The sequence below is a fragment of the Entelurus aequoreus genome, linkage group LG06 (assembly GCF_033978785.1).
Source record: "Entelurus aequoreus isolate RoL-2023_Sb linkage group LG06, RoL_Eaeq_v1.1, whole genome shotgun sequence".
Taxonomy (NCBI): domain Eukaryota; kingdom Metazoa; phylum Chordata; class Actinopteri; order Syngnathiformes; family Syngnathidae; genus Entelurus; species Entelurus aequoreus.
Window position 1 is genome coordinate 47,283,712 of NC_084736.1, and position 21,074 is coordinate 47,304,785.

The 21,074-nt window shown below is 37.6% G+C and overlaps 2 protein-coding genes across 3 annotated transcripts in view; one reads left to right on the top strand and one right to left on the bottom strand.

The window, feature by feature from the left end:
- Positions 1-2,894, bottom strand: part of thbs4a (thrombospondin 4a) — a 48,415-nt gene extending 45,521 nt beyond the window's left edge. Inside the window, exon 1 of the mRNA XM_062050862.1 lies at positions 2,674-2,894. Within this exon, the coding sequence (XP_061906846.1) occupies positions 2,674-2,752 (79 nt within the window). The 5' untranslated portion in view covers positions 2,753-2,894. The remainder of the gene's footprint in view (positions 1-2,673) is intronic.
- Positions 2,647-21,074, top strand: part of mtx3 (metaxin 3) — a 21,694-nt gene continuing 3,266 nt past the window's right edge. Inside the window, exons 1-9 of one of the 2 annotated variants that reach the window (XM_062050863.1) lie at positions 2,655-2,878; positions 8,913-9,072; positions 10,826-10,895; positions 13,727-13,803; positions 13,880-13,972; positions 14,047-14,229; positions 14,295-14,371; positions 17,268-17,425; positions 17,635-17,723. In XM_062050863.1, the coding sequence (XP_061906847.1) occupies positions 8,992-9,072; positions 10,826-10,895; positions 13,727-13,803; positions 13,880-13,972; positions 14,047-14,229; positions 14,295-14,371; positions 17,268-17,425; positions 17,635-17,723 (828 nt within the window). In that variant the 5' untranslated portion in view covers positions 2,655-2,878; positions 8,913-8,991. Of the gene's footprint in view, positions 2,879-8,912; positions 9,073-10,825; positions 10,896-13,726; positions 13,804-13,879; positions 13,973-14,046; positions 14,230-14,294; positions 14,372-17,267; positions 17,426-17,634; positions 17,724-21,074 lie in introns of both variants that reach the window. The other variant, XM_062050864.1, reaches the window with a different exon arrangement.

Here is a 21,074-nt window from a genome sequence, read left to right on the forward strand (position 1 = left end):
AAACCAACCCACTCGTTTCCCATTTGTGTGCAGCGAGCAGAACTGAAGAATAACATGAAGTGACGGGAAAATGATGTGGAAAAAAAACGGTGTGCTCTTTCCAGGCAAATCGGGTTTTTGCATATTTTCAGATGCCAGGTAGAGAGCTGCTTTACAAATTTGGGTCAAAACGGTCACTTTCAACCTGCAAGCCTGTAAAGCAACAAGAATAAGACGCCAGTCAGGCGTAGTCACGTAGACCTGTGCCAAGGCTGACTGATCCTATTTTGGATCCACACCAAACACACTTTTGTCATTCAGATTCATGCATTATTCACCACTGTGTAAGAGGCATATTTTTAGGAAAGTTGGATCCTCAGAAAAAACCTAATGGGTGCTTATTTGGCTTAAAAAGTTATGACATGTTTGCACAATTCCATGCCTCAAAGGGCGTGAAAGTGGAGATGTTGTACTGCAGGCCCCAAACACAGAAGGGCCCCTGGGTTTTTGTAAAGTTGTGATATTTTTTTCTATCATTGAAATATGTAAGTCATAAAAAATGATGTCAAAAAGGCAAAATGGTTCATTCCACCTGAACTTCACTGAACATAACATAACGTCATCAAAGCTCATCTTTAAGCATCCACACACAGCACCAGCGTTTTGAAACAAAGATCCTGAGATAAAAGAAAGTTAAAAAATCTAATAATTCTATCTGTGGCAGCAAAGGAAAAAGTTATGTACAAGTTTTACTTTTGCATCTTGCCGCCCATATCTGTAGTGCATTCAAGGACTCTAGATTAAAGTTAGAACAAGAGGTGCCACTAAGTTTTAAAGACTGGGAAAGGCTTAACTTAACCCCCACGAGATGTACTAATATTAATATAATCATCATAATTATTACTATTAATTTATGTGAATAAGATAATATTTACTTTACACTCTGAAGTAAAAGAAAACAGGATGGCTGTATTATTATATTTAGGTGAATAATGGCAGGTGATGATTATTTTATACATCTATATATATATATATATATATATATATATATATATATATATATATATATATATATATATATATATATATATATATATATATATATATATATATATATATATATATATATATATATATATATATATATATATATATATATATATATATATATATAAATATACAGTACAGTTTGGACACACATTCTCATTCAATGCGTTTTCTTTATTTTCATGACTATTTACATTGTAGATTGTCACTGAAGGCATCAAAACTATGAATGAACACATGTGGGGTTATGTACTTAACAAAAAAAGGTGAAATAACTGAAAACATGTTTTCTTCAAAATAGTCACCCTTTGCTCTGATTACTGCTTTGCACACTCTTGGCATTCTCTCGATGAGCTTCAAGCACACCTGTGAAGTGAAAACCATTTCAGGTGACTACCTCTTGAAGCTCATCGAGAGAATGCCAAAAGTGTGCGAAAAAGTAATCAGAGCAAAGGGTGGCTATTTTGAAGAAACTAGAATATAAAACATGTTTTCAGTTATTTCACCTTTTTTGTTAAGTACATAACTCCACATGTGTTCATTCATAGTTTTGATGCCTTCAGTGACAATCTACAATGTAAATAGTCATGAAAATAAAGAAAACACATTGAATGAGAAGGTGTGTCCAAACTTTTGGCCTGTTCTGTATATATATATATATATATATATATATATATATATATATATATATATATATATATATATATATATATATATATATATATATATATATATATATATATATATATATATATGTGTGTATATATATTATATATATTTGTATATTTATAATATGTTTTCATTTAGTAGATGACTCAAATATGAACACTGAATTAGGAATCGTACCCTTGATTTTAATTGTATTCAATAATTAAACCTTGTCAAATAATATGAAAGCATGTGTTAATCACAAATATTATTATCAAGGCTTTGCGTTATATCAAGGGTTAATCAAATATATATTAATCTAAATTAAAGTGCAAATAAAAATACAGCTTCACCACTTCAGTCATATTTTTTGCGCTAAAGAAACCTCTCTATGACTTTAGTCCAGACTTCTTCTGTTTGTTTGACGTTGTCATTACTGCCTCAAGTGGTGAAAAAGTGAATTACAACTGAGTACGGCTGCGATACAGATATGTTTTGGCGGTCCTGTGGTTAAGAAACTTTATCCTCGATATGTTCTTAGTCGCCCCAGGCCCTAAACATCATTTTATTCAAGTCTGGATATGTTAATACCATCTTTTAAAGTCAAAAAAATGAATTAAGATTTTCACATTTGTTTTAAAAAGCTTGTTTCAACCACAACCACGTACAAATTAGTTTTTAGTGCATGTAAACATACCAAGTGTGTGTGTATTGGGTGAGATAAAGGGCCCTTGTGTATAGGGACCCAGAATTTGAGGCTGCCCACCTGACTGAGAATATTTTCAGGGCATTGAATCCATCATAACTTAACTGTTGAAATGCAAAATCCTAACAAACATTTGTGTCTTTAGCCCTATAAGATCACCGTTTAAACAGCACTCATTCCTACTGTCACTAATCAAGCATCATAAAAAAAATATGCAGGGTTGATTATCCATGGAGTTTTCAAATGCAAAACAAATTCTGGCAGTAAAAATGTCATTTTCCACCAGCACTCACCCTTGCCCTGGGCTTCAGCAGTGATCAGCAGCTGTTGCAGCACCAGAGACAGAGCCAAGGCTCCAGGCCACACACCCATCGTCACGACTTCAGCGTGGGACGCACCTCGGAAGAAGATCTCCTCTTGGAAGCGACAAGTTCTAACCGCCTGTGACGGACGGACAAGGCCGAGCGTCCTGATGTAAGAGGCGAAATCACAGCAGAGGTGAGCTGGCTATTTGGCCCAAAGGCACAGCTTTTAAAAGCAAAGGGGTGTGTCCTAAGTCCAATGTTGCAAAAGTGCCAGTGACTACATAGTAGTGCACTTAAATTGCTACAATTATTAAAGAAAATGTCAGCATATTTTACCCTTAGTGCATCTCATTCCTCATGAGTTGTTTATGTATTTTGGCCTGTTGTGTACGGCAGAGGTTCCAAAGTGCGGCTGGCAGTACATTTTTAACGGCCCACGGCATATTGTAATATTACTATGAACATAAAAAAGTGGGGGAAAAACGTCATTGCTCACAAAATAGTAATGAATCGAAATCATTGTTGTTATCAATGATTGACCTATTTAAGGCTCAAATTAATAAATATTCCACTTTGAAATGTTTTTTTGGGGAAAATATTACATATTTTGTGTCCATCCATCCATCCTCTACCGCTTGTCCCTTTAGGGGTCACGGGGGTTGCTGGAGCCCATCTCAGCTGCCTTCGGATGGAAGGCAGATTGAACTCAGGACCTAAATGTGTGTGTGTGTATATATATATATACATGTACATATACATATGTACATATATATACATGTGTGTGTATGCTGCATACATATTTTGTGTTTGACATTAAAAAAAATTATAACAAAAAGGGCAGAAAACAAACAACCAAAAAAACCCTATAAAAAATAATAAAAACCTATTGTAATCAACAAAGTTGATGTAGAGATTTAAAGGCCTACTGAAATGAATTTTTTTTCATTAAACGGGAATAGCAGATCCATATGTGTCATACTTGATCATTTCGCGATATTGCCATATTTTTGCTGAAAGGATTTAGTATAGAACGGGGGTCGGCAACCCGCGGCTCTAGAGCCGCATGCGGCTCTTTAGCGCCGCCCTAGTGGCTCTCTGGAGATTTTTCAAAAATGTATGAAGAATGGAAAAAGATGAGGGGAAAAAAATATATATTTTTTTGTTTTAGTATGGTTTCTGTATGAGGACAAACATGACACAAACCTCCCTAATTGTTATAAATCACACTGTTTATATTAAACATGCTTCACTGGTTAGAGTATTTGGCGAGCGCCGTTTTGTCCTACTTATTTTGGCGGTCCTTGAACTCACCGTATAGTTTGTTTGCATGTATAACTTTCTCCGACTTTCTAGGACGTGTTTTATGCCACTTTTTCTGTCTCATTTCGTCCACCACACTTTTAACGTTGTGCGTGAGTGCACAAAGGTGAGTTTTGTTGATGTTATTGACTTGTGTGGAGTGCTAATCAGACATATTTGGTCACTGCATGACTGCAAGCTAATCGATGCTAACATGCTATTTAGGCTAGCGATATGTACATATTGCATCATTATGCCTCATCTGTAGCTATATTTGAGCTCATTTAGTTTCCTTTAAGTCCTCTTAATTAAATGTATATCTCATGACACATGTAATATGGCTTTTAATTTTTTGCGGCTCCAGACAAATTTGTTTTTGTATTTTTGGTCCAATATGGCTCTTTCAACATTTTGGGTTGCCGACCCCTGGTATAGAACAACGACGATAAAGTTCGCAACTTTTGGTCTCTGATGAAAAAAAGCCTTGCCCCTACCGGAAGTAGCGTGACATAGTCAGTTGATCGCCTCCTCATATTTTCCTATTGTTTTCAATGCAGCGAGAGCGATTCGGACAGAGAAAGCGACGATTACCCCATTAATTTGAGCGAGGATGAAAGATTCGTGGATGAGAAACGTTAGAGTGACGGACTAGAATGCAGTGCAAGACATATCTTTTTTCGCTCTGACCGTAACTTAGGTACAAGCTGGCTCATTGGATTCCACACTCTCTCCTTTTTCTATTGTGGATCACGGATTTGTATTTTAAACCACCTCGGATACTATATCCTCTTGAAAATGAGAGTCGAGAACGCGAAATGGACATTCACAGTGACTTTTATCTCCACGACAATACATCGACGAAGCACTTTAGCTACGGAGCTAACGTGATAGCATCGTGCTTAACTGCATATAGATACAAAATAAATAAATCCCTGACTGGAAGGATAGACAGAAGATCAACAATACTATTAAACCATGGACATGTAAATACACGGTTAATTCTTTCCAGCCTGGCGAAGGTTAACAATGCTGTTGCTAACGACGCCATTGAAGCTAACTTAGCTAGGGAGCTAACGTGATAGCATCGGGCTCAAATGCAGATAGAAATAAAATACATAAACCCCTGACTGGAAGGATAGACAGAAAATCAACAATACTATTAAACCATGAACATGTAAATACACGGTTAATGCTTTCCAGCTTGGCGAAGCTTAAAAATGCTGTTGCTAACGACGCCATTGAAGCTAACTTAGTATAACGGGACCTCACAGAGCTATGATAAAAACATTAGCGCTCCACCTACGCCAGCCAGCCCTCATCTGCTCATCAACACCCGTGCTCACCTGCGTTCCAGCGATCGACGGAAGGACGAAGGACTTCACCACGATCATCCGTGCGGTCGGTGACTAACGTCGGCTAGCGCGTCTGCTATCCGAGTCAAAGTCTTCCTGGTTGTGTTGCTGTAGTCCGCCGCTAATACACCGATCTCACCTACAACTTTCTTCTTTGCAGTCTTCATTGTTCATTAAACAAATTGCAAAAGATTCACCAACACAGATGTCCAGAATACTGTGGAATTATGAGATGAAAACAGAGCTATTTTGTATTGGATTCAATGGGGTACCGATACTTCTGTTTCACTGGCTACGTCACGCGCATACGTGATCATCCAAAGGCGTTTTCAACCGGAAGTTTAGCGGGAAATTTAAAATTGCACTTTATAAGTTAACCTGGCCGTATTGGCATGTGTTGCAATGTTAAGATTTCATCATTGATGTATAAACTATCAGACTGCGTGGTCGGTAGTAGTGGGTTTCAGAAGGCCTTTAAGTGTTGAAAGTAAAAAAAAAATAGTATAATGTATGACTTATTTTTAACACTTGGATCACTGAGAATTTTTGTGGGATTTTTTTTGAACTGTCTTTGCTCAGAAATTAATTATGAATCAAAATCAATAATGTTATGAATTATTACCCTATTTATAGCTCAAACTAAATCACATCTAATATTCCAATTTGAACATTTTCTGAGGGAAAAGTGGAAAAATAACGTCATTGCTCAAAAAATAGAAATTAATCGAAATCATTGTTGTTATGAATGATGAGCCTATTTAAGGCTGAAATTACTTAACAATAAATATTCCACTTTGAAATGTTTTTTTGGGGGAAATGTTACATATATAAATATTCAAATATTCCACTTTCAACATTTTCTGAGGGAAAATGTTGCATATTTTGTGTTTTTGCCATATAAAACATGATTTTATTGAACATAAAGAGCATAAAACATTTTTTTTAAATTTACTTTCTAAAATGTATCTAGAGATTAAGGTGTTGGGGTGGAAAAAATGAATGACTTATTTACTTATTTTTAACAAATTTTCATGACTGACACCCTGCCAGTTAAGGTTAAAAAAATTATATATATATAAATTATAATGGTTTTGAGAAGAAATATATCAAAATGGCCACTGCATGCTTCGATTTTTCAGTGTGCAGTCCTCAGTGGAAAAAGTTTGGACACCCCTGGTGTATGGGAGGATTTAGTAACAAATGCTTTAATTACCATAAAAAAAATGTCATTCAACTTTACATTTATGTTTTGTTTCAATTTGGTGCGTTTTTTATGCTTGTACATTTTAGTGCATCTGGTAAAAAAAAAAATGGGCAAGGAAGGGACATTTGTTCTGGAAGCATAGCAGGACAGATGTCTGGTGCTCATCTGAAAATGTCATTAGAGCATTCTGGCAGTCATGTTATTGCTGCGTAAAAAGAGGTGTACTGTTCTGTTTGTGCTCAATAAATTCTACCCATGATGCAATGTGTTTAAATTCAAATCTCACCCATTGCTTAGCAATGCTAGATGTGATATTCATGAGTCACCATAAGGGGATTTTAGGTATATTTTACCTTCATGGATCACAATATTAGCTAGTGAGTAAATGAGAGTGCAACATATGTATTAAAATAGAATAATAGTAATAATGCTATTTTGCTATTTTTTACACTATAAAGAGGAATGTGGTCCCTTGTTGAGTAATGGTGCCCCTCTTGATAGCCCAATTGCTGTGTCAGAAAAACTAACTGAAAGCCAAACCATTCATGCAATTGACTTGAAAGATGTGACATTCGCGAACGAGTCAAATCTTTTGAATGGCTTCTTTAAGTAAAGGATAAGAACCAGTTTTCAATGCGTATATGAAATATGGCACCACCTTATGGAATGCTTGCAATGTAAATATATTGGGTCAACTTCATCCATCCATCATTTTCTACCGCTTGTCCCTTTCGGGGTCGCGGGGGGTGCTGGAGCCTATCTCAGCTGCATTCGGGCAGAAGGCGGGGTACACCCTGGACAAGTCGCCACCTCATCACAATTATAATGAATATTTCAGAATTATTCCCACCAATATATACAAGTGTTGTCCCGATACCAAAATGATTTTGATACTTTTCGGTACTTTTCGGTACTTTTCTAAATAAAGGGACCCACAAAAAAAAATTGCATTATTGGCTTTATTTTAACAAAAAATCTTAGGGTACATTAAACATATGTTTCTTAAATAAAATAGTGAACATACTAGACAACTTGTCTTTTATTGTAAGTAAACAGTCTGCTGACGTATGCAGTAACATACTGTGTCATTTTCCATTGTATTATTTTGTCAACATTATGAGGGACAAGCTGTAAAAATGATTATTAATCTACTTGTTCATTTACTGTTAATATCTGCTTACTTTCTCTTTTAACATGTTCTATCTACACTTCTGTTAAAATGTAACAATCACTTATTTTTCTGTTGTTTGATACTTTACATTAGTTTTGGATGATACCACAAATTTGGGTATCAATCCGATACCAAGTAGTTACAGGATCATACATTGGTCATATTCAAAGTCCTCATGTGTCCAGGGACATATTTCCTGAGTTTATAAACATAATATGAATTTTTTTTTAAACGAAAGAAGATGTTGTGATGCCAAAAATATTGACGTAATCATAGTAGTATAGACTAGATACGTGCCTGTACTTGGTGTCATTACAGTGGATGTCAGGTGTAGATCCACCTATGGCGTTTGTTTACATTTTGACACCGGTGAGCTACGGTGTGTAGTGAAGCATGTTTAGCTATTCCTCGTCCTGCAGGGATGATACTTGTAAGAAACATACTTTATTTGTCGCCACGGAGACCAGGATCAGTGATTTAGAAGTAGCTAAAACACTGCCACGGGCGGATGGATTTTAGCCGCTAGCTAGCTAGCCATGTCTTAAAGCACCTCTTCCTGAGGGCGTTTCAGTGTAATAACTTCACTTTTATCGTTAGTTTTTAAGCCAAAATGCGTCCGTTCTCCCTTTTCTGTCTACACACTGTGTCTGCTTCTAAGTACTCCGTGATTGTGCACTGCCGAACATGCTCCTCTGCTTGTAAAACCAGCAATGACACGACGTGACGACGACGCGGGCGCAGGGGGGTGCGGGACCGCTACGTTTCAGAGGTGGTATAGTACCGAATATGATTCATTAGTATCGCGGTACTATACTATACCGTGCAACCCTAAAATATACTAAGTTAAGTTTTAATTATTTTGGTCCAAATTGTATCTCATGTCTGGTTCCAGTAATTGTTTCCTTGATTTAAAAAAAATAAATTATATATAAATAAACAAATATTTTGAACAGCTCTTTAAAAAAGAATAGCTCTTAAATATCAGGCTTCTTTCAAAGAGTACTATCGCTAATTGTAAAAAAAAAAGACTAAGAGTGGTTTGCAATAGTAAATATTCCATTCATATCCCAGCAATGCAAGATCCATTTTGTTTATGCTATAAAGAAACATTTCACAATAATCTAAAAAAAAATATTTAAAAAACATAAAACAATGAACATATTTTGGGATACCTATTTTAATAGAAGCTGTATTTGACTAGATAGGTGTGCCTGTTTAGAGGCGTGACGTCACATCATCGCCATCTGACGTAGCGTGACGTCACACACGCTGGAGCCAACATGGCGGCTGCCATGGAGCTGAGATGCTGGGGCGGCGACTGGGGTCTGCCGTCTGTCCACAACGAGTCCCTCGTAGTCCTGGTAACATTTCATGTTTGTTTGTCTGAACAAGGCCGTTACGTACCTCACTTTCCCCCGCACTGACATTTTATATTTATTCTGTGTTTCTTCTCTGCTTAGCTTGCATGCTAACTTAGCCGCTGCACTTCGACATAGCAGAAAAAGCACAACATGGCTTTTTTAACAGCTCTCCTATTACATGTATAAAGTTTTAATATACAAGTATTAATGGACGTTTTGTCCGAGATAATGGGGTTGTTTGTCAGTCATTTTGAACAAAATGTTTTCCTTCAAGGTCAGTTATTAGAATGACATCTGCCACTGTTTACTGCTATCTGTCTACACCTCACCTACCATAAATTTCTCAAAAAGCATATTTGCTGAATGCTAAAATGATTTCATAAAAAGTAATAATTACATTAACTATAAGGAACAAGATCAGGTAGGTTTATGGAAAAGTGCAATTACCGTCAGCTGATTAATGAGAGGCTTTGTGATAATTATTCTCATTAAATTGGTTACATAAAACGAGCAGCAACAATTGAAAAATAAAGAAAAAGATATGTTGATATTAATAACTAATAACACAGATTTGTCTTTCATATATGTGTAACATTTTACTGTTTACCTTCGCTCATAAACACATTATAATGGGACTGTGTGTGAATGTACGTTTCCCAGCATGCTTTGTTGTAGTAACAATGACCTTTTTGACTGTCTTCTCACGTATCTTCATACTTGCCAACCCTCCTGATTTTCCCGGGAGACTCCCGAATTTCAGTGCCCCTCCCGAAAATCTCCCGGGGCAACCATTCTCCCGAATTTCTCCCGATTTCCACCCGGACAACAATATTGGGGGCGTGCCTTAAAGATACTGCCTTTAGCGTCCTCTACAACATGTCGTCACGTCCGCCTTTCCTCCATACAAACAGCGTGCCGGCCCAGTCACATAATATATGTGGCTTTTACACACACATAAGTGAATGCGAAGCATACTTGATCAACAGCCATACAGGGCATACTGAGGGTAGCCGTATAAACAACTTTAAGGCTGTTACTAATATGCGCCACACTGTGAACCCACACCAAGCAAGAATGACAAACACATTTCGGGAGAACATCCGCACCGTAAAACAACATAAACACAACAGAACAGAATACCCAGAACTCCGTGCAGCACTAACTCTTCCGGGATGCTACAATATACACCCCCGCTACCACCAAACCCCGCCCCCCCAACCCCGCCCCTCCAAACCCGCCCACCTAAAAATGAAAAAATCCAATCAAGTAAATATTTTACAACCCCTAAGGGTTACAAACCACCTGTTAAAAACCGAGTTTGTAGCGCTTTTCTCAACTTTATCTGTTTGTCTTTTAATGCTTTTTCCTCACTTTTTGGCTTCATGACAGCATCATGCTGAATTATGCAAATTAGACAATGACTTCATAACCCCCCCCCCCCCCCCATTGCTTTTTCTGTAACAAAGATTTACTGAAAATGATTCATAGTCTGGTCCAATGGCGGTTTTCTGATTTGTGCCACATTCTGGTTGATTTTATTTATGAGTTGCATTTTAAAATACCAAGTAAACTTCTCCTTCCTTCCTTCCATTGTTTGCAAATGAGGACACTTAAATCGTTAAATCCCTCCTAAAGTATATCAAGAACCTTTTTAATACAAAGGGAACATTGAGAACATGAGTCAATCACAAGAAAGAAACATTCTGCCTTGGGGTCTTAATCATGTTAACCACCACTAATTGTTTTCTTCTAGGCCTATGCTAAGTTTTCTGGGGCTAAAGTCAACGTTTCTCCTATAGACTGGACATGGAAAACCCTAACAGGTAGGCTGAAGCAGCTAAACAGAACGTTTATGTCCCATTCGTCTGTTTAATATGTGCAAGAGGGACAATACCAGTAAGACCATATGATTATTTAGACCTGTGCTTAATTAACCATGTTTTCAGGCTAGTTGAGGGAAAGTGGAAAATAATACAAGTTCACTGTTGTTAAAATTGGCTTTTGCTTTCTAATGGACACTTTCCAAACTGCAGGAGTGATTTAGATTCCCTATTAAACTTTCTTTGAGCCATATTCTCCCATGTGCTTAAGTAGAAAAAGCTGCACAAATGTAGGGATTTTGGCCATCCAGCTTTCTGCCCGTCGATTTAAATGAGTCACTGCACGCCTTCATCCAAGATGCGCACTCTGAGTGGAGCAAACCTTAAATGTGGACATTGCCACGTATTCTCCCATTAATGGTACCATATGTAATAATGTGGCCAGAAATGGTACTGTAATCACGGTCAAAATTCTGTAGTCGCCACCCTCTCTCCCTGACTGCCAGATACGCAGCCGAATCCAGCTCGATCAACTGGGCTACTCCAAGGAACTTCAAACTTCCACTGCCTCTTAATAGGGGTTGAGGTGCTGGGACCATAGTAGCTGATTAGACAAGCGTTTTGTCAATAACAAATCTCTAACCAACACATTTTATACAGAAATTAGGCTATTTTCAGGAAGAAGTACGTCATGCCTGCGTACAATATCACAACAAATTGCAATCATATGGTTATTGTCAGTGTTATCAGAAAACAAAGACTAAAACAAACTACAACCAATGCTAGCAATGGTTATACTGGTGAAAATAAGTAGAGTATGCTTAGCAGCCTCTTGTACGGCCAAAACTAAAGAGGAGACATTTTACCAAGGTATGCCTATAGGCTACACGAATGAGGAATTATTTTATCGTGTGATTTGGCTGTCTCCATATGTTTCACATTGCCATGATGACAGCCGTGCTAATGTTGGATCTCATTTCCTCAGCGTATCAGCATATTGAGAACGAAATAGGCACTGACATCACGCATATATACATAGGTTTTATTTTTTGAAAATATATTTTGCCCTGTTAGGACATACAGGCTAACGGGCATATATTCCCCTCGTTAGCCTATATGTCGATGTGTCATTCTAGGCATTACACTAGGAGCGAAGCACCATCACACTAAGCATTCGTTGCACAAACATACTAGCTTTGTTAAAAAAGATCATAGACTGTATTGGACAATATAGTTTACATACCAAATGTCAATTTCCATTTATTACAAGTAATAAGAAAACGTAAATGCATGACTTACCTATCAAGGAGCTTTGTCATGAATAAGTTGAGAATCGTAACAATGCCTTTTAGATTTACTAAGGTCTGACATGTTTAGTAACTTTACCAGTGGCAGTAGCTAGACGAAGATGGCGGTGCGTAACTGACAACCTGGATGTAACACACTCACGGACTTTCTGATGGGTCAAACGGTGTAGAGCGGGAAATTAAAACAATAACAAGATTTCGGGGCTGTAAATCTAATTTTTAAATGAGCATATCCCGGCTAAACTACTGTTATCAGTTGTATAGGTATTCGAAAATAACATGATTTATTAATGCCTTTTGAAATATCGGGGCCATTTAATGATGACTTGACATGAAATTATTACTTATGGCTCCTTTTAAGTACTTTTGCTCCTCTCTTGAGGGTGCAAGAAGTCCAGTACGCCAGGAGGGTGAAACATTATATTGCACTTGAAGTTTGAATGCAGTGTACCCACACGTAATAACATGATAAAATAAACTTCCAGAGAACTAACAAATCTATTTTGATGGCTTCAATTGAAAACATCCATTGAGATGAGGATAAAATGACCACAATTGAACAATGCAAATTTAGTAGAAATTGCATATATTAGACACTATAAAAAGGGTAAGAATTTGATCCGCAATCGCTTTATTGAACACATATGATATAATGTAGTAGCTATTAGAATAACAGAACGATTTAATACATTTTAATCAATTGGTTCGATTGATTTTTTTGATAGTTAATGTCAAAAAAGCTTTAGGCATAAAAAAAACGGAACTTTCATATCACGGTTACTATTATTATTGCAGTATTGTTGAATGTGCTCAAAAAGTACTTATACACACACTGACCTTCTTTTGACAAAGTATTTTTAACTAAAATAAATAGACACAATGTAAGAAAAGCCACTGTTTTGCATGTTTTGTGTTTATTATGCTTCACTGATAGTGTTTTAGTCTTAGTATTTTATTTGTTTTAATGGTTAAGGTTTTATTGTTTTAAATATTGGTTTGTACTGTAGCATTGTAGATGTATTTAAATGAAAAGTCAGTAAAAAATAAAATGTATTATATTATGTGTTATTTCTGGCAGGCGTTGTGGCGTCAGCGGTCCTTGAGCGCACCATAAAAACACATCTGTTTCGTATTCGTCTGAATATAGATCGATCACTCTGTTCTAAGAGAGCACAGCTTGTAGGTTCGACGTACACCATTGAATATCTTATTTGCTCAGACAGGAATGTGTTTCTATAAGTTTAGATTGGGTATGTCGTTTCTTAATGGGGAACGCCATCAAGGTCTCTTGTTTTCATGTTAGCATTTAAGCTCGCAAGCAGGCGCCAGTCAGTCTGAGTTTGTCAAAGTGCAGTTATCAGCCACGGTTTTTCTATCATTTTAATTTATATTGGTAATGCTAAGCGTCGGGAGTTTTACCGCGGTTATCATTAATAACGTTTATCGTTACATCCCCGGCGCAAACAGACAATAGGGCTTGTTATAATCAAGTTGTCTGTAAATGTCACATGATGGTTTGTCTTGTAGCAACAGTCCCCGAGCTGCTTTGCGGCGATACTTCAGTAAAAGAACCTTCTCAGATTCTTGCCTTTCTGAGGAAACAGGTACGAGTGAATGTTGGGTGCATGCTCCTCAACTAAAGGTGAGCAGATACTTATGATCAGTTTGTGTTGTTTGTAGAGGTTTAATGCAGACTATGAGCTGAGCGCAAGACATGGAGCCGACACCATGGCGTACATCGCTCTCCTCCAAGAGAAACTACAACCTGCATTGGTAACACCATCTATTTTCAATATATTCACTGATAAGTTGCTCTAATTACCTGCTTTTTTTTCTCCACTTCCCAGTTGCACACTTTCTGGTTGGACGCAGACAACTATGCCAATCTGACACGGCCATGGTTTGCGTCCCGTTCGCCGTTTCCACTAAATTTCCTCGTCCCCAGTCATCATGCCAGCATCGCCCTCACCCGCATACTGCTGACCAAAGGAGAGTCACCACAACGAAGAATTACAGAAGTAGAAGGAAAGGTAGACACAGATGGCGGTTGTTTTTTTTCTCTCTCCTTTTCTTAACTGCTCTTTGTCACTGTCAGCTCTACAGTGACGCCAAGGAATGCCTCAATCTCCTCTCCTACAGACTGGGCACAGCAAACTACTTCTTTGGCAACTTGTAAGTAAAAATGTGTCAGTTTACATTATCAGCCACAGCAGATAATTGTAGCGACACTTTGTTTGTCCACATTTTGACTCTATCTAGAGATTAAGATGATAGAACAATGTGGAACATGGTCAAAAATCACCTCCCGGGTGTGAGTTCCACAAGTCCTGGGAAGAGGCAAAATTAGGAAAATGTCAAAAATACCCCCGGGATGACTCACAGGGGAGCCGGGAAGAAAAAGGCAAAAACAGGCCAAATGGTCAACATTCCCGCCCAAGCCTAAAACAGGGCAAAATGTGGAAAAATTACGAAAATGGTCAAAATTCCCTCCCTGGGCAGTGACTTCCACAAGTCCCTGGAAGAGCCAAAATTAGAAAAATGTCAAAAATACCCACTGGGATGACTCACAGGGGAAACGGGAAGAAAAAGCCTAAAACAGGCCAAAATGTGGAAAAATGCAGATAATGGTCAAAATTCCCTCCCTGGGGTGTGAGTTTCACAAGTCCCGAGGAGAGCCAAAACTTAGAAAAATGTCAAAAATACCTCCAGGATGACACCGCAGTTATGGCTGCCATCAGGGCCGCTTGTAACAGCGAATAATGTATGAATTTGCCTCTGGATTTCATTATTAGTTATATCAATTGTCTTAAGTAGACTGTCGATTTTACAGTAAAAACGTTACATTTACAACATTTTACGGTAAAATATTGTGGGTTTTTTAATTATTTACAACATTTTACAGTAAATGGCAAAACGGTACCACTGTTTTTTCAGGGGGTGGGGGGGGGACATTTGGTTTTTACAACATTATATTGTGAATGCAAAAACAGTACAAGTTCTTTTTTTATTCTGGCAACTTAGCTGCCAGTTTTTCTACCGTAAAAAACAAATGTTCCGTCTTTCCATTTACAGTAATACACCGTTAAAAACAACAACCGTAGATTTTACAGTCAAAAATTGGCAGCTCAATCAACAGAATTTAAAAACGCAGTAAGCAGTAGTAGTTTTTTTTCAATTTACAGTAATATGCTGTAAAGAACAACGTAAAATGTATTGGCAGTTTTATTAATTTGATGGCTAGTTTGCTGTGAAGTTAAGTATTTTTATTTAGACAAAAACATGTTTGGAAAGTATGATAATATACTGTAATATTTGTTGCAATAATGGATACTATCAAAGTTTAAAAGGTAGGCAATTTCAAGCAGTACATATATTTTTTCTGTCAAAATTATAAAAATTAATTACATTTAGTGAAAAAATATTAAGTACTTTATTGACACATATCATTTCCAGGTGTTTGCAGGCCAGATAAAATGATGTCGCGGGCCAGATCTGGCCCCCGGGCCTTGAGTTTGACACCTGTGTTCTAGTCTGTGCCTGATGTTGCGCATTGGCTCACATGCCTCTTTACAACCAGGTGGGGGCGCTGTTCTGCAAGTAGCAGCTTTTTTTCCAACAGTGCTGTTAGTTTATTCAGGTTAAAACTGCATTAAGCTATCATGTACAATACACCATACATGGTCTCCACTCATCTTGTACTGTGGAAGATGGTCCTGTGCAACGTCAAATCGAGTGTGAGGGATAATATTCCTTAAAATGTGCTCATTCTAAACTTCTAGTATGATAATTTGTCATTTCCTATTTTCAACACTGCTTCCGTAATGCAACCTCTCTACGAAGTTTAGTGGAAAACATGCAGTTGAATGAAGGTATCTGATGATTTAGCAAACAAGATATAAGCTTTCATTATACCCTTAATCAGTCCCTCCAGGATTTTGCGATTTAAGCAAATTCAACCAATCCCCGCGATTTATGCGTGACCTCGCAACTTTGTCAAATACCTGCTAACCAGTGTCATTTTCCCAATGTAATTTGTCCCTGAGCAATGCTTAAACACACTTACCGGTATTTGTTTCTTGTGTAGACAAAGCAGGAACAGCAATGTGTAAAAAAACCTAATTGCTCAAACGGCACAATTGTGGCTCTATCGCGTAGCTCAGAACTACTTCCTGTTTCTTTCCACAGGACAAATTAAGCATGTAGTACATAAACATTCACTTCCTAGTTTACATGTATTTATATATTTATTCATCCTAAATTTATACAGTATATCCAGAATAAGACAAGTAACGATTTTCATTTGAAATGCTGACATAACAAAGATGGAGCATTTACATGTTAGAGATGTTGAAATGTGTTGACAAACTCTCGTCGTCTTTCATTAACTAACAAAAATTACAGCTATGACTCACTCTTAACTGTTAAAAAGGTTCACAGCGTGCAGGGTTTTAATTTGTTGGAACATAAATGAATGTTAAAGATGGACCTTTCAAGCATAAAACTTACACGGAGAATGTCTGCAATTTGTGAATGACAAACTTTCTTTCTGTAATTATTTTCTGTAATTACAGTACTTTTTGTAACCAATTATTACTATTATTAGCTACAATTAATTAAAACAGTACAGTAATTAGACAATGAGCTCTGAGTTTGGGCTTCTACTGCCATCTAGTGCCTACTTTTAAGTCTATCTAGTATAAAGGGAGTAAAACATCAATACAGTATGTTTTTTCTATTTTGTTGAAAAATGTGTCTGTGCTTTTAGAGGTTATGGTTACAAATAACACTTAAAACGTTGATAACAAATTTATATAATCACAAGTGAAATCACAAGAGTCTCAAACCAGCAGTTTTCCCCGCAATTTTCTGAAAAATGTAGGTGTTTCCAGCCGCACCAATCACCAAAAAATCCTGGAGGGACTGCTTAGGGTAGATAAAAGTCATAGTATTTGTTATAAAAGTAGAAATTGTTTGATCCAGATGTAGAGGCAGTAATAGCTAAGTTTATAAAGGGCATATTGAAAGTGAACACGGTGGCTGGTGTGCTAACATGTGTCTATGATTGTAGGCCCACCAGCCTGGATGCTTTTGTCTTTGGGTTTGTGGCTCCACTCCACAAGGCCCACCTCCCCAACAGCCCCCTGCAGAGTCACCTCCGGCAGCTGGAGAACCTCATGCACTTCTGCGACAACATCCTGTCCGTCTATTTCAACCCGGCCAACCCTAGTAAGATCTGTGCACGTACAGAGAAACGTCACACTTAGGGGCTTCAGGGTCAATGTTCACTGATCAAGTCAACTAACATTCTCAACTATTTCTGACACCTTTGTTTTTCTTCATGCTTGTTGGCTTTTTAGGGGTTAGCTCATTTCTCCTGTTCCACCAAAGCTTGGTCATTTCTGTCCTTTTTTCCATGGATGTCCATGTATTTCCAGGTCTTCCCCCATCTGTTCAGGAAACAATGGATGCCAACCTCCAGAAACTAACTCAGCTTGTAAACAAAGAGTCCAACTTGATAGAAAAGGTGCTTCTGCTTTTCATTTCTCTTCTTTTGACCGCACATAAATCAGGGCGGCCCGTGGGCCAAATCAGGCATATTCAGTTCAAAACTTGGGACAAACATTTTTGCAGCAAATTCTTAACACTAAAGTGCTCCTGTTGGACCACTGTGAACACATTGTCAGGGCCCTGGAATTTACATTTTAACTTTGCTAGCAAACATAAAACACTGCAGTCCAAACTTGTGATGTTTATAACTTGAGGCATACCTCAAGGCTCCTGTTTCAGTCCTCTCTTTTTTTCTGGCAATTACACTTTTTTTTTTTTAAAGTAATGCGATTTATGTAAGTAAGATGTTGCTGTAGCTTATTTACTTCAGATGCAGTCAGTAGTCATTTGTTCAACTTATTTAGTTAAACTAATGGTGTTTCTCAAGCTTCCATTTTAGATCCTCTCTTTTTTATCGTTTGGGTAAGTGCAGCCAGTGTTCATTTTAAAAACCTTGTGGGATACTCACATTTTTGCAGCAGATTCTTGAAAACACTAGAGTGCTATTATAATGATGATCTTTAACTAGCTTTTTTGCTGAAGGTCCTTAAACACAGCGCTCCTGTAATTCTGACAAAATAATTAGACCAAAATTAAATGTCTACTGTAGAGGACGGTGGTTCTCTGGAATATACAAAATAGGACTGCCTCCTGCTCCTTAGCTTTCTGGAAGCTTTCTCTGTGAATATCCCTGCCATAAATACCCCCACTGGCCACAGCTAGACATAGCTCTGCAGTCTAATGATGTTTAATGCAAGAATCACAAAGTACTGTAGTTTCTGCAGTTTTCATTAATTATATTGTGCATTCATGTTGTTTCCTACTCATGTTACTAGGTCCACATGTTAATGGGGTCAAAAACCTCTTAGGTTTATGAGAGTGACAGGGGGTGCATCCTTAACTGGTTGCCCATCAATTACAAGACAGGTGAAACAAAAAAAACAAAAACAAAAAATATTGTGCAAAAGTTCATTCTTGTCAGCAATTCAACTTCAAATGTGAACCGAATATGTAATATAAACTCATTACATGCAAAGTGAGATATGTCTAGCCTTTACTCGTTATAATTTTAATGATCTTTGCTTACAGTGTTTGAAAACCCCAAACCAATCCCAGTTTTACAAAAATTTTGTAGAAAATATACAAAGCAATTGAGAAGACATACAAATACAATACTAAAAACCGACAAAATTAAATTTGTAAAAAATGTTTTATTAAAATACTTTTTTTTTTTTAATGAATAATTAATCATTTTCTAATCGAAATAAAAACAAATCGCAATTTGGATGCAATTCGATTTTTTTTAATTTTACAAATGTCCGTCCATCCATCCATTTTCTACCGCTTATTCCCTTTGGGGTCGCGGGGGCGCTGGAGCCTATCTCAGCTACAATCGGGCGGAAGGCGGGGTACACCCTGGACAAGTCGCCACCTCATCGCAGGGCCAACACAGATAGACAGACAACATTCACACTCACATTCAAACACAAGGGCCAATTTAGTGTTGTCAATCAACCTATCCCCAGGTGCATGTCTTTGGAGGTGGGAGGAAGCCGGAGTACCCGGAGGGAACCCACGCAGTCACGGGGAGAACATGCAAACTCCACACAGAAAGATCCCGAGCCCGGATTGAACCCCAGACTACTCAGCACCTTCGTATTGTGAGGCAGTATTAAAACTAAAAAAAAATCTCATGTATCTAAGTATTCACAGCATTTGCTCAATACTTTGTTGGTGCACTTTTGGCAGCAACTTACAGCCTCAAGTCTTTTTGATTACGATGCCACAAGCTTGGCACTCCTATCGTTGGGCAGTTTCAACCATTCCTCTTTGCAGCACCTCTCAAGCTTCAGAAGGCGTTGGTTTTCATACATGATGTCTCTGTACATTGCTGTATTCATCTTTCCCTCTATCCTGACTAGTCTCCCAGTTCCTGCCACTGAAAACCATCCCCAAAGCATGATGCTGCCACCACCATGCTTCACTGTAGGTATAGTATTGGCCTAGTGATGAGCGGTGCCTGGTTTCCTCCAAACATGATGCGTGGCATTCACTCCAAAGAGTTGAATATTTGTCTCATCAAACCAGGGAATTTAGTTTCTCATGATCTGGGAGTCTTTCAGGTGCATTTTGGCAAACGTTTTGCTAAGAAATGACTTCCGTCCGATCACTCTACCATACTGGCCTGATTGGTGGATTGCTGCAGGGATGGTTGTTCTACAGGAAGGTTCTCCTCTCTCCACAGAGGAATGCTGTAGCTCTGACAGAGTGACTATCGGGTTCTTGGTCACCTCCCTGACTAGGCTAAGATGAATGCAGTAATGTACAGAGACATCCTGGATGAAAAACAACACTTCTAGGGCTGTGAATCTTTGGGTGTCCCACGATTCGATTCAATTGCGATTCTTGGGGTCACGATTCGATTCAAAATAGATTTTTTTTCATTTACATCACGATTCTCGATTAAAAAACGATTTTTTTCCCCGATTCAAAAGGATTCTCTATTCATTCAATACATAGGATTTCAGCAGGATCTACCCCAGTCTGCTGACATGCAAGCAGAGTAGTTGATTTTTGTAAAAAGCTTTTATAAGTGTAAAGGACAATGTTTTATCAACTGATTGCAATAATGTAAATTTGTTTTAACAATTGAATGAACCAAAAATATGACTTATTTTATCTTTGTGAAAATATTGGACACTGTGTGTTGTCAAGCTTATGAGATGCGATGCAAGTGTAAACCACTGTGACACTATTGTTCTTTTTTATTTTTTATTTTTTTATAAATGTCTAATGATAATGTCAATGAGGGATTTTTAATCACTGCTATGTTGAAATTTTAACTAATATTGATACTGTTGTTGATAATATTAATTTTTGTTTCACTACTTTTGGTTTGTTCTGTGTCGTGTTTGTGTCTCCTCTCAATTGCTCTGTTTATTGCAGTTCTGAGTGTTGCTGGGTTGGGTTTGGTTTTGGAATTGGATTGCATTGTTATGGTATTGCTGTGTATTGTTTTGTTGGATTGATTAATTTAAAAAAACTTTTTTTTTAAAATAAATAGAATAAAATAAAAATCGATTAAAAAAAAAAAAAGAGAATCAATTCTGAATCGCACAACGTGAGAATCGCGATTCGAATTCGAATCGATTTTTTCCCACACCCCTAAACACTTCCCATTCAACCAGATAGAGCTTAAGAGGTGCTGCAAAGAGAAATGGGCAAACCAGCCCAATGATAGGTGTGCCAAGCTTGTGACATCGTATTCTAAAAGACTTGAGGCTGTAATTGCTGCCAGAGGTGCATTAAAGTATTGAGCAAAGGCTGA